This window comes from Sardina pilchardus, chromosome 19 (assembly GCF_963854185.1).
Source record: "Sardina pilchardus chromosome 19, fSarPil1.1, whole genome shotgun sequence".
Taxonomy (NCBI): Eukaryota; Metazoa; Chordata; class Actinopteri; order Clupeiformes; family Clupeidae; genus Sardina; species Sardina pilchardus.
The window spans coordinates 2,553,202-2,568,201 of NC_085012.1; the positions used below are offsets into that span (position 1 = coordinate 2,553,202).

Below are 15,000 nucleotides of genomic sequence, written 5' to 3' on the forward strand. Positions count from 1 at the left end.
CTCCCTCCTCCAGCACACTGGAAACACAAACACCAGACTGGAGACACAAAAACAACAGGCATAATTTTCGCCAATAAAAAAAGACGACTGATAGTCACTCCGATGTCCTAACAAACATTACCATCCTGCTGTGATATTACCGAACTTCACTAATTATGTGAGACGCTAAGATGAAGGCATTTTGTTAAATATACTGCATTTGTGGCAGTCAATGTCTTATAAACTGCTTGTTTACACAAACACTATCCTCACTGCAAACTCAACATGTTAAATATGGCTGTCATGGGACAACGCTACTGTGTAACAAAAAGCAAACTGGTTATTTTGTTTTACGGTTGTTTATCGGCAAGTCAGAAATTGTAAATTCTGAATGTCACAACTAATCTCTCTGTGGACAATCACATAAAAGTTTCATACATCTTTGTGATTTGTTGTGTGATTCGTTACACCATGCCAAGCATGCAGAGTTATCGTTTAATAACGAACAACATGTGGGAAGCAAGAAGGACCCTCGGTCTCCATGGCCACCGCTGAGATGACAAAACACAATTCTCAGTCTGCTGTCTTTTCCCATTACATGTGAATCATATGAAGTCACGGGTCCTCAATACCGAGAACTGGAACTAAGAGTTCTGGTGCTAATTCAGGCCGAGCCTATATCTGCCTCACATGCAATCTTTAGAAGTACGAGATCTAAGAACCAGCGGCCTGCTCACATGGCTGTGATAGACCACCTCTGCACCATGGGCAAGACAATGCACTGATGGCTCTGGAGGTGGGTGGACTCCCCCTAGTGGCCAGTGAGGGTTCCTGACTGCCTCCACCAGGGAAGCGCACATCTACTGGATGAGTCAGCTAGGAGGAGATCACCTCCATCAGCCAGCCAGACCAGGGAGCTGCAGAGCCACAAATCAAGAGGTCTGCCGGCCACAATGAGCTCATGGTCTCGTGTCTCCTGGCCGTCTCCTGGCCGTCTCCTGGCCGTGTGCTGGAGCCAGAGGCGTGTGAGGTGCTAGACACGCTGCTATGGGGATGTTGGTGAGGCTGCGTGATATTTCAAAAAGACATTCTGCTGTTCTGCATTCTGCTGCTCCCCCTCTCAACATGCTGCTGCTGGAGAGATGTGTGTGTGTGTGTGTGTGTGTGTGTGTGTGTGTGTGTGTGTGTGTGAGTGTGTGAGTCACTCAGCAGAACCAGAGGGGAGACTCCTCTCCTACAGCGCCAGCCCTGGAGATGGACACAACCGGCTCGTCTCTGAGAGCAGCATGAGTCAGTGTGTGAGTGTGAGCTTGTGTATGTGTGCGTGCGCGTGTCCATGTGGGTTTGTGTGTGTGTTTGTAGTTTACAAATTGCTTGAGAGGGTTAAAGCATTTTTATTTAATAATACTTAATAAGACATTCTTATGTTTGTCATTCATCAATACATCACCAACAATAACTCTAAATCACACACACACACACACACGCACACGCACACACACACACACACACACACACACACACACACACACATACAGTTTTTTACAATCGCTTTGCTACTATTTTCAGAACCTTGATGTCATTTTTCACAACTCTAGACACAAAACTCAAAACGGTTACCACTTGTAACACAGGTTATCTAATATTCAAAACATTAGATTGTGCATTCACATCTTCAAAGAAATCTTGCACTCGCACAATCATTGGTTCAAAAAACAAATTTACTGTGAAATGCCACTGAAACATAACTATAGATCACCCGCACACAAGTAACCTATAGTTTCATTGTGTCATTGTTCGTACAATCATTAGATATTGTAGAACAAAATAGGTGATACAGGTTTCATTTTGGTACTACAGGAACAGTACAGTAAACACATCTCTGTAAAAGTACTGCAATAGTAGAGAGAATACTACAGACACAGTGGAATCATTGAACAAAGTTTGTAATATATTGATGCAAAACACTACAGTACAATCACAATAGGTTTATTTGAATTAAAGTAAAATATACATTTATTTTACTGTATATAAAGATATAAAATATTAGGCTACATCCATGGATATTGTAGTCTAATTGGTTCATGCTCCACACTAATTGGTGACAGTGAATCTCATTACAGTATCTTGAAACTTTCATGATTTGCAGTAAACATGGAAGATTGTGTGTCTGTTTCGTGTTTCCATACAACTATGCATTAAGAGTAATGCAACAGTTACTTATCATTTTGAGCAGTTGTATCAATTGATAGTTAGATCATTATAAGGAAATGAATAGACGCTCATTTGAAATGTAATGTGTGAATTGCCTTTTGAAATAGTAGTACTTTGATGTTAAGTTGTAGCCTGGTCCTAACCATCCCATAATACTACCATTTCATTTCGTATTATGGTCTGGAATTTCTTTGCTCTGAAGCGCTTGCAGGAAGCGGGAAGTAACGCCCAGTTCTGGTTTGAATTGATTGGACAGCTCTCACCCAATCGGCGATAGTTACTCATAACAACATAGCGCAGGCGTTTAACGTCATCGTCACGAGCGCCCTCCCCCTTTCGCCCCCACCAACCCGTCTCTTCGTTTATTGGCTGCTTTCTGGAGGGGGGGCGTTCTGTTACAATTCTACCGAGCAGAATGCTCCACAGAGGAGCACGGCCAGACTCGTAGTGGAGGCAATCCTTGGCCGGAAGTACGTGGATGGCTCGCGAGGCTAGTTAAGTTGTATCATATTGAACAGGTGAGTTTTGTTGAATGAACAAATGATCTAAGTTGTATGTGTATTGTATCCAAGCAATTGAGAAAAGGGTTAGAGTTTTGATAAATTTGCATTTTGATCATTGGTTGTGAATTTTCTGTCTAGAGTTGTGAAAAATGACATCAAGGTTCTGAAAATAGTAGCAAAGTGATTGTAAAAAACTGTAATAAGTACTAACACAAGCGGAGGTCTCTTTCCAGAACTCTTCCCCATATACTGTATTTCTCTTCTAGAAGCACCACCTCTGCTCTGCTCTCCTCTCCTGTTCTTTCCACTCCACTCCTCTCCTTTCTTCTCCTCTCTTCTCCACTCTTCTCCTCCCCTCTTCTCTCCTCTCCTTTCTTCTCCTCTCTTCTCCACTCTTCTCCTCCCCTCTTCTCTCCTTTCCTGTTCTCTCCACTCCTCTCCTCTCCACTCTTCTCTTCTCCTCTTTTGTTCTCTCCTCTCCACTCCTTTCCACTCTTCTCGTCTCCTCTCCTCCCCTCCCCTCCCCTCCCCTCTCCTCCTCTCCTCCCCTGCTCCTCTACTCCATGGCTTGTACTGTGCTCTCCTCTCCTCTCCTCTCTCCTCCTCTCCTCCCCTGCTCCTCTACTCTTTGCTCTCCTCTCGATGCCCCTGCAGGCGTTCCTCCACACATGGTTCTGCCCATATGATGCGTTACAGGGCAAAACCTAAAATGACCTTTCTGCCTCCTGAGGCATCTGTTGCAAGCCCTCTGTCGCCACCTGGTGTCCATGAGGTGTAAGTGCACGTCTCCTGGTGCCCCTCCATAGACACATGAGTCCATGAGAGGCGCTCTGTCCTGGGGTGACTGTGGACTGGGGAGGAGGGCGTTACCCTGGACCTGCCCCTCTACCTCTCATCCTGCCCTGCTCGGCCGTGGCAGCGCCCCCTCGGGTGTGTGTGGGGGCGGGGGGGCGGGGGGGGCGGATAAGCGCTGAGCTGCAGTGTCCTCACACACACGAAGGTGCTCTGGAACACTGGCGTCAAAGGGAACCTCGTCCACCAATGAGAGCCCGCAGAGTCGAGTCACATGACTTCAGAGGCCCCCTGATGGGGGAAGTCCATCTGTGATTGGCCGATGGGGCTACCTCTTGTTGGGGGTGCGGACCTGGTGCCGGGTCCAGCCGGTCGGAGCTGAGAACGCAGAACAGCAGGAAGTAGAAGAACGTAGCAGGAAGTAGAAGAACATGTAGGAGAAGGTGAGCAGGTTACAACCAAAAGCTAACCATACATTAACCACACGCTAACCACACACTAACCATACGCTAACCATACATTAACCATGCGCTAACCACACACTAACCATACATTAACCATGCACACACTAACCATACTTTAACCATTAACCACGCACACTAACCATACTTTAACCATTAACCATGCACTACCCACACACTAACCATATGCTAACCATACGCTAACTACGCGCTAACCACACACTAACCATATACTTACCATGCGCTAACCACACACTAACCATATGCTAACCATGTGCTAACCACACACTAACCATATGCTAACCATGCGCTAAGCACACACTAACCATACACTAACCATTAACCACACGCTAACCACACACTAACCATATGCTAACCATGCGCTAACCACACACTAACCATATGCTAACCATGCGCTAAGCACACACTAACCATACACTAACCATTAACCACGCGCTAACAATACACTAACCATATACTAACCATACACGAACTACGCGCTAACCACACACTAACCATATACTAACCATACACGAACTACGCGCTAACCACACACTAACCATATACTAACCATACACGAACTACGCGCTAACCACACACTAACCATATACTAACCATACACGAACTACGCGCTAACCACACACTAACCATATGCTAACACACCCCACTTATACCCATTAGGTTATCCTAACCCTATAACCCTACTGTAATTCCCCTTCCAGGAAGTCCCTCCCCAGCATGGCGCCAGACTTGAGTTTCTTCACTTAATCATTTATATCCTTCAACATTCACTGTGTGTGTGGAGGAATGAAGAGGATGATTCACAGTAAGGGTAGCCAGAGATGTGTGTGTGTGTGTGTGTGCGTGTGTGTGTGTGTGTGAGAGAGAAAGAGAGAGAGAGAGAACTCACAGCGAGGGTATCCTGGCGGCCGTGGGTTGCTGGCGCTGCTCCCAAACGATGACTGGAAGTTGTGGATGGTTTCCTGTAAGATCTGCCGCTCCCGGCCCTGTTGGAACAGCTGACTCATCAGCCCAGTCCATCACTACACAGCCGCCACAACACTCATCACTGATCTGAGCCCAGTCCATCACTACACAGCCGCGCCACCACAGCACTCATCACTGATCTGAGCCCAGTCCATCACTACACAGCACTCATCACTGATCTGAGCCCAGTCCATCACTACACGGCACTCATCACTGATCTGAGCCCAGTCCATCACTACACAGCACTCATCACTGATCTGAGCCCAGTCCATCACTACACAGCACTCATCACTGATCTGAGCCCAGTCCATCACTACACAGCACTCATCACTGATCTGAGCCCAGTCCATCACTACACAGCACTCATCACTGATCTGAGCCCAGTCCATCACTACACAGCCGCGCCACAACACTCATCACTGATCTGAGCCCAGTCCATCACTACACAGCCGCGCCACAACACTCATCACTGATCTGAGCCCAGTCCATCACTACACAGCCGCGCCACAACACTCATCACTGATCTGAGCCCAGTCCATCACTACACAGCCGCGCCACCACAGCACTCATCACTGATCTGAGCCCAGTCCATCACTACACAGCACTCATCACTGATCTGAGCCCAGTCCATCACTACACGGCACTCATCACTGATCTGAGCCCAGTCCATCACTACACAGCACTCATCACTGATCTGAGCCCAGTCCATCACTACACAGCACTCATCACTGATCTGAGCCCAGTCCATCACTACACAGCACTCATCACTGATCTGAGCCCAGTCCATCACTACACAGCCGCGCCACAACACTCATCACTGATCTGAGCCCAGTCCATCACTACACAGCCGCGCCACAACACTCATCACTGATCTGAGCCCAGTCCATCACTACACAGCCGCGCCACAACACTCATCACTAATCTGAGCCCAGTCCATCACTACACAGCCGCGCCACAACACTCATCACTGATCTGAGCCCAGTCCATCACTACACAGCCGCGCCACAACACTCATCACTAATCTGAGCCCAGTCCATCACTACACAGCCGCGCCACAACACTCATCACTGATCTGAGCCCAGTCCATCACTACACAGCACTCATCACTGATCTGAGCCCAGTCCATCACTACACAGCACTCATCACTGATCTGAGCCCAGTCCATCACTACACAGCACTCATCACTAATCTGAGCCCAGTCCATCACTACACAGCACTCATCACTGATCTGAGCCCAGTCCATCACTACACAGCACTCATCACTGATCTGAGCCCAGTCCATCACTACACAGCACTCATCACTGATCTGAGCCCAGTCCATCACTACACAACACTCATCACTGATCTGAGCCCAGTCCATCACTACACAGCCGCCACAACACTCATCACTGATCTGAGCCCAGTCCATCACTACACAGCACTCATCACTGATCTGAGCCCAGTCCATCACTACACAGCCGCGCCACAACACTCATCACTTATGACGCTTATGGGGATCTGAGCTGAACACACTGTGTTCTTACTGAAACATGCAACAGCTCTAATGAACAATAAGAACTCTGGAAAGGGTTTATTATTCAGATTTGCATAAACAATGATCGTATTCATGTGGAGTGTGTGTATAAACACTGATGTATATCCATGTGGAGCGTGTGTATTCTAGTGTATTCTAGGCCACACACATTATCAACAGATAAAAAATCAAGCAGTTCTGGCAGGCCGCGCAGTCAAGCCTGCTGTCAGTTTCTTATTGGCTATCCCAAACCCAGCCCACATCAGCTGTTCTGCTCAGCTGATCCTTCCCTTCGCTCACAAGTGGTCTCTCTCATTAGGGCGCCTTATTATCGCTCACAAGTGGTCTCTCTCATTAGGGCGCCTTATTATTGCTCACAAGTGGTCTCTCTCATTAGGGCGCCTTATTATTGCTCACAAGTGGTCTCTCTCATTAGGGCGCCTTATTATCGCTCACAAGTGGTCTCTCTCATTAGGGCGCCTTATTATCGCTCACAAGTGGTCTCTCTCATTAGGGCGCCTTATTTCAGCTGCATCAGTCTGTCTACTATCGTTGCTTTCTCTGCTCGCTGCTTTGCAACCTGTCTCCTCCCAAGCTCCACCTCAAAATGGTTTAACTTGAAATAATGTCATACTGTTGTCATTGTTGCTTGCTCTGTTCTAGGGGGGAATAGAGTTACTCTCCCATGTTTAAACTGGGACGGTAGCCCCCTGAGGATGCTGCTGTTCCCTGTCTTGGCTTTCCATGGAGCTCATGGAAATACAGGGAATTTCCTCTGAACAGAGCCATAACGCAAAATACAAATAAAGTTGGTTCTAAAGATATTTCTGTCTTGTGTATTTTTGACTTAAGTGGTCCTGACAGAATTATTGCTTTCAAGAGTTCATGTCATCACACTGCACTACCACAACATGCCCGTAGAGGGCGAGAGGGCTCCGGGGAGCTCCAGTAGTCCCTACAGACGCCCCACCTTCCCAGCGTTGAGCTCGGAGATGGCGGCCAGGATCTGCTGCCGGGGTCCGTCCGTCTTGATGCCCAGCTCCTTCAGGTCCCCGTCCGACAGGGTCAAGAAGGCCTCCATGTCCACCTGCGGTCATGAAGCAAAGGAGATAAATGACCAACTAGAAAAGCACTCAGAGAGCGCAGACCTCCGCCTGTATTGCTCTTCCTACAGTAGGTTGTCATACATTTGAACATAAACTATTCAGATCGCCACCATGTGGCCATTCCATGCCATTACACCGCTAAGCGAAAAACATAAACATAAATATTTCATCGAAATCCATCCATTACTTTTTGAGCTATCTTGCTAACAAACAGACAGACAGACTGACAGACAAACAAACAAACATTGTAGTGATAAAGTGAGATCTGACAATTTAAAGTAAGAGCATCACACCTCTTGTTCCTCAAATATGGGTTGATACTTCTCCAGGGAGAGCTTCTTCAAAATGCTTGTCAACTCATCTGTTCAGAGAGAGAGAACCACATTCACAATTCACATCACGCTTTTCTAATGAGCATAGAACCGCATTCACAATTCACATCAGGCTTTCCTAACGAGCCTAGAACCACGTTCACAATTCACAATTCACATCAGGCTTTCCTAACGAGCATAGAACCACATTCACAATTCACATCACGCTTTCCTAACGAGCATTGAACCACATTCACAATTCACATCAGGCTTTGCTAATTATCTCCTATGTACAGTCATTTCTACAGCACTACAGGAAGCTTACTTATTCTACTGTCTTGTGTGTGTTTGTTTCCATGCACAGTTATTTCTACAGCACTACAGGAAGCTTACTGTACTTATTCTACTGTCTTATGTGTGTTTGCTTCCATGCTCAGTTATTTCTACAGCACTACAGGAATCTTACTTATTTTACTGTCTTATGTGTGTTTGTTTTCATGCACAGGTCAGTGCTGTTGTGGCAGACACATTTCCTTTGGGAATGAAGCAATTCCAAAGCATTCCTCATCTCTGATTGGTGCTCTGGCACACGGCCCTGCGCTGCCAGCTGATCTTGTGAGTGCACTTCATCACCTACACGTTTAACTCCCTGAGAGGCGTTTACTTTCTGTCAGAAGCGCCATCCTCCTGAGTCCTTCTGACACTGATGCACACGGGGGCTCTAGGAGTTCACGTCCATCGTAAATAACTCTCCAATAATTCGATTCGGTCTGTTTTGGTGAGAGTTATTTTGGTGGGAGTTGTTTTGATTCTCCTTTTTTTTGGTGAGAGTTATTTTAATGAGAGTTGTTTTGATGAGAGTTATTTTAGTGAGAGTTGTTTTGATTTGAGTTGTTTTGGTGAGAGTGATTTTAGTGAGAGTTGTTTTGATTCTAGTTGTTTTGGTGAGAGTGATTTTAGTGAGAGTTGTTTTGATTCTTGTTGTTTTGGTAATTGTAATTTTAGTGAGAGTTGTTTTGGTGAGAGTTAGCTGCATGTGGTGTGGTTTGGTGTGGTGCGCGGTTTGGTGTATGGTGTGGTGTGGTTCTGTGTGGTGTGTGGTGTGGCGTAGATAGGACACTTCGCCCTCGTCTGTGATGGTGTGTGTGTGGTACGTTATGGTATGGCGGTGTGTGGAGGTGTGTTGCGTATGGCGTAGGACACTCATTCTCGTCTGTGATGGTGTGGAGTATGGTGTGTGTTGTGGTATGGTATGGAGGTGTGTTGCGTATGGAGGTGTGTGGCGTATGACACTCACCCTCGTCTGTGATGGTGTGGTATGGTATGGAGGTGTATGGCGTATGGCGTAGGTACAGTAGGACACTCACCCTCGTCTGTGATGGTGTGGAGTATGGTGTGTGTTGTGGTATGGTATGGAGGTGTATGACGTAGAACACTCACCCTCGTCTGTGATGGTGTGGAGTATGGTGTGTGTTGTGGTATGGTATGGAGGTGTATGGCGTATGGCGTATGTATGGCGTATGGCGTAGGACACTCACCCTCGTCTGTGATGGTGCCGCTGCTGGACCCTCCGCTGCTCTTGGAGCGCGGGTGTGAGGAGGCGGAGGACAGCGAGTCGCCCCCTGGAGGCTTGGGGGTCGGGGAGGGGGAGGGGGTCAGCGTGGGGGACGTGCTCTTGGACGTGGACGAGTTGCCCGACTGAGGACGCTTCTTCAGCTCCACCTTCTGCAGCGGAGGACAAATGGCACACCACACGGGGTTAACCAAAGCTATTACTGTAACTACTAAAGACGGAGTTAACTAAAACCATCGACTACTAAAGACGGAGTTAACTAAAACCATCGACTACTAAAGACGGGGTTAACTAAAACCATCGACTACTAAAGACGGAGTTAACTAAAACCATCGACTACTAAAGACGGGGTTACTAAAACCATCGACTACTAAAGACGGAGTTAACTAAAACCATCGACTACTAAAGACGGAGTTAACTAAAACCATCGACTACTAAAGACGGAGTTAACTAAAACCATCGACTACTAAAGACGGGGTTACTAAAACCATCGACTACTAAAGACGGGGTTAACTAAAACCATCGACTACTAAAGACGGGGTTAACTAAAACCATCGACTACTAAAGACGGGGTTAACTAAAACAGTCAACTACTAAGCATCGCCCTTTCACATGGTACAAATGGCAAACCAGACGGGGTTAACTAAAACAAACTACTAAGCATCGCCCTTTCACATGGTACATCCTGCTCAAAGACTTTTTTACCACAAAGTCACTACCATCACTACATGCGAACTGTGGCACAATAGCCGTGTTTACAAGGACACTTTTAATCCCATTAGAAATAGACTAATAAACGGCTCAATGGAATACTGATTCCATTAACACCTCAATCGGAGTTCAAATGCCTGAACTGATCAGCATTTCCATCGAAACGAAAGAGGTGATGTCGTCCTATTCCTGCTGAACCGCCACGTATATGGTCAATCGGATTGCTGTACTGTATCTTCCCAAAGACAAGTAGGCAACAACGGCTATTCTGATCAAAGATTCTAAAGCGCTTGAGAGCACCTGATCAGAATAGTATGCACTCCGTCTAAACAGGCGGCATACATTATTCCATCAGAATAGTTTAATCGGAATGATTGAAAACCCTGTCCCTGTAAACATGGCTACTGTGGAGGATGCACTTGGTGATAGGTGAGGCCATGTCACTGGTCACCAAGCATCACATCCCGATACTATAACATATTGTCTCGTGATGATGAGGTCATGCTCCTCCTCTTTCCCAGCATACCCGGCGGGTGTGCAGGTCGGCGGTGATCAGGGTGTGTGTGCTGTGGATGTCGGGCAGGGTGATCTCGGGGAGGGTGGGCACGGTGGGTGGCGCTGGTAGTGGGGTCGGGCACGGCGTCTCCTGGGAAACGGCCTTGGCATCCTGCAGCCCTGCAGCTCTCCTCCGGTGGGCAGCGATCTGGGACAGCACACTGTCCGCACCACTGCCCCCTGTGGTGGGAGGAGCACATGACACTCAGAAGCTGTCCTCCACTGACTGCAAGTACTGCATATCAGGACACATCAGCTTTATCTCCAGCTGGGGAATAGCTCTGGAATAGTTCTGTACAACATGTAAGGGAAAATACTACACAACACTGTAGTGTCAATGCATCAAAAGCCTACATTTTTAATTTGCTTATATTGCTGCACTTAAAAATGAAAGATCCTTAAAAAAAACCAACGAATGCTGAATTAGCATAATTTAAAATGCTTTAATGTGGAGTTGAGTGGTGATGGTTATAATTATGGTTATGGTTATTTAGCAGCCACTTTCATCCACAGCAAATGGCAGCATAATGGCAATGACCATACAGAATGTGTCCATGCTATAGCATATATGACCATACAGAATGTGTCCATGCTATAGCATATATGACCATACAGAATGTGTCCATGCTATAGCATATGTGACCATACAGAATGTGTCCATGCTATGCTATAGCATATGTGACCATACAGAATGTGTCCATGCTATGCTATAGCATATGTGACCATACAGAATGTGTCCATGCTATAGCATATATGACCATACAGAATGTGTCCATGCTATAGCATATATGACCATACAGAATGTGTCCATGCTATAGCATATGTGACCATACAGAATGTGTCCATGCTATGCTATAGCATATGTGACCATACAGAATGTGTCCATGCTATAGCATATGTGACCATACAGAATGTGTCCATGCTATAGCATATGTGACCATACAGAATGTGTCCATGCTATAGCATATGTGACCATAAAGAATGTGTCCATGCTATAGCATATGTGACCATACAGAATGTGTCCATGCTATAGCATATGTGACCATACAGAATGTGTCCATGCTATAGCATATGTGACCATACAGAATGTGTCCATGCTATAGCATATGTGACCATACAGAATGTGTCCATGCTATAGCATATGTGACCATACAGAATGTGTCCATGCTATAGCATATGTGACCATACAGAATGTGTCCATGCTATAGCATATGTGACCATACAGAATGTGTCCATGCTATAGCATATGTGACCATACAGAATGTGTCCATGCTATAGCATATGTGACCATACAGAATGTGTCCATGCTGTGGCATGTGTGTTTGTCACCTGAGCGGTTGTGGGAGTCGGAAGTGTGGCGGTTGACCCCCGCGACCCCGTTGGAGCCTCCTGAGGAGTGAGGGGAGTTGTAGTTCCCTCCTGAGGAGTGAGGGGAGTTGTAGTTTCCTCCTGAGGAGTGAGGGGAGTTGTAGTTCCCGGAGTTGGAGGGGGAGGAGGACGACCCTTTGCCAATGCTGGGGAACTTAATGGACCTGCTGCTCACCACCCGACTAATGGAGGTCTGAGACACACACACACACACACACACACACACACACACACACAAATAACATCACAAATATTGTTTGTCATACATATTAAACAAAAACACATGGATATGCATACATCAAACAACAATAGACAACACACACTTAGAAACAAACACATACTGGACACACACACTTAAGTATTGCTTTCAGACACAGCTGTGGGCACATATAGTTACCCACCCTTACAGTACACACAGACACACACACACACACACAGTGTAAGAGTGCACTGACGATGTCGGAGTTGCCGCTGCTGTTGAGGTTGGCCTTGGTGGGCCTGGGCATGGACACATCGACACACACACACACACACACACACACACGCATAACGTAAGGGTGCACTGACGATGTCGGAGTTGCCACTGCTGTTGAAGTTGGCCTTGGTGGGCCTGGGCATGGACACATGGACACATGGACACACACACACACACACACACACACACACACACACACACACACACACACACACACGTAGTGTAAGGGTGCACTGACGATGTCGGAGTTGCCGCTGCTGTTGAGGTGGGCCTTGGTGGGCCGCGTGGGCATGGGCAGGCGGGGGGCCTCGGTGGTCTTGCCCTCCTTCAGCAGGCGCGAGCGGTCAGAGTTCCACGGCTCGAAGTTGGACGGCGGCAGGAAGGGCGGGATCACCGCCTTCAGCTTGTCATTGGGCAGCTTGGTGAGTGGCGCACCATTCCTCAACTAGCGACGTCACACACAAACACACAGACACACACACACACACACACACACACACACACACACAGGGGGTTAGAAACGGAGTGCTGCATTCAGGAAAAGTGTTTCAGGTATCATCCATAGATATACAGCAGAGGTCTACATTTAAATACAAAACAAAACCCTCCATTTACTGCACTTATTATGCAAGACATGTTCTGGGAGATGACAAATCAAAATGCAATATCCTTAAACATATTAAAAAATACATATAATAGTAACAATATCATTATGAATTGAACAGTTCCATTATCCATGTGTGCATTGTGCGCTCATCAATCATGTATCATTGAGGCACACGAGGTCACCATCGTCGTGATGAGGATGTCGTCCTTCTCAGAGCCAGTTCTTCCAATACCTACAGCAAATACATAATGTTGTGATTATATTTACATAAATACCTACAGCAAATACATAATGTTGTGATTATATTTACATAAATACCTACAGCAAATACATAATGTTGTGATTATATTTACATATATACCTACAGCAAATACATAATGTTGTGATTATATTTACATATATACCTACAGCAAATACATAATGTTGTGATTATATTTACATAAATACCTACAGCAAATACATAATGTTGCGATTATATTTACATAAATACCTACAGCAAATACATAATGTTGTGATTATATTTACATAAATACCTACAGCAAATACATAATGTTGTGATTATATTTACATAAATACCTACAGCAAATACATAATGTTGTGATTATATTTACATAAATACCTACAGCAAATACATAACAGTGATTATATTTACATAAATACCTACAGCAAATACATAACAGTGATTATATTTACATAAATACCTACAACAAATACATAACAGTGATAATATTTACGTAAATACCTACAACAAATACATAACAGTGACTGTATTTACACAATATACAGCAAATACATAACAGCAATTATATTTACATAAATACCTACAGCAAATACATAACAGTGGTCATAGTCACTCCACCATCACTTCTACCCATTTACAAACTGGACTCTCAATGCAGTATACACAAGTGGTTCACACAATGGCAAGCTCTGGTTTGTATTGGTCAGTTGTCTGGTTTACCACTATCCCTGCTCTTTAGTTAGAACTGGTCAGTTGTTTGGTCAGTCATTTGTTTACCACTATCTCTGCTCTCTGGTTAGAACTGGTCAGTTGTTTGCTTTATCTCTGCTCTCTGGTTAGTACTGGTGAGTTGTCTGGTTTACCACTGTCTCTGCTCTCTGGTTAGTACTGGTCAGTTGTCTGGTTTACCACTGTCTCTGCTCTCTGGTTAGTACTGGTCAGTTGTCTGGTTTACCACTATCTCTGCTCTCTGGTTAGTACTGGTCAGTTGTCTGGTTTACCACTATCTCTGCTCTCTGGTTAGTACTGGTCAGTTGTCTGGTTTACCACTATCTCTGCCCTCTGGTTAGTACTGGTCAGTCGTTTGGTTTACTGTACCACTATCTCTGCCCTCTGGTTAGTACTGGTCAGTTGTTTGGTCAGTTGTCTGGTTTACTGTACCACTATCTCTGCTCTTGGGTGCCCATGCGGTGCTGGTGTCTTGCGTGGGTTGTCCACTAGATGTCGCTACAGCTCCATTGGGGCCAGTGGCAGGAGTGTTGCTTTTCTTCCAGTCCGCCTTCATGGTGCTGTCCAGCGACGGCTCGGGCTCGTCGGAGAACGGGGTCAGCCGATTGGTGGAGAGGCCGTGTCTCAGCGTGTGGGTCAGTTTCAAGTGGCGGAAGCGATTGGACATGCGGTTCCACCAGGACTGCGCAAGAGACACACATCAATAGTGAACACACACATCAACAGTGAATACACTGTGCCAATCACAAGAGACACACATCAATAGTGAATACGCTGTGGCAATCATATCGATAGTGAATACACTGTGCCAATCATGCGGTTTCACCAGGACTACACAAGAGACACACATCAATAGTGAATATGCTGTGCCAATC

General features: G+C 46.0%; 1 protein-coding gene across 1 annotated transcript in view; it reads right to left on the reverse strand.

The window, feature by feature from the left end:
* Window positions 1–1,603: 1,603 nt before the first annotated feature.
* LOC134066295 (ankyrin repeat and SAM domain-containing protein 6-like) overlaps window positions 1,604–15,000 on the reverse strand; it is a 24,662-nt gene continuing 11,265 nt past the window's right edge. The window contains exons 7-16 of the mRNA XM_062521583.1: window positions 14,558–14,807; window positions 13,338–13,387; window positions 12,787–12,993; window positions 12,035–12,266; window positions 10,677–10,885; window positions 9,405–9,591; window positions 7,849–7,916; window positions 7,420–7,536; window positions 4,860–4,956; window positions 1,604–3,866 (exon numbers count right to left, since the gene is read on the reverse strand). Coding sequence (XP_062377567.1) covers window positions 3,817–3,866; window positions 4,860–4,956; window positions 7,420–7,536; window positions 7,849–7,916; window positions 9,405–9,591; window positions 10,677–10,885; window positions 12,035–12,266; window positions 12,787–12,993; window positions 13,338–13,387; window positions 14,558–14,807 — 1,467 coding nt within the window. The 3' untranslated portion in view covers window positions 1,604–3,816. The remainder of the gene's footprint in view (window positions 3,867–4,859; window positions 4,957–7,419; window positions 7,537–7,848; window positions 7,917–9,404; window positions 9,592–10,676; window positions 10,886–12,034; window positions 12,267–12,786; window positions 12,994–13,337; window positions 13,388–14,557; window positions 14,808–15,000) is intronic.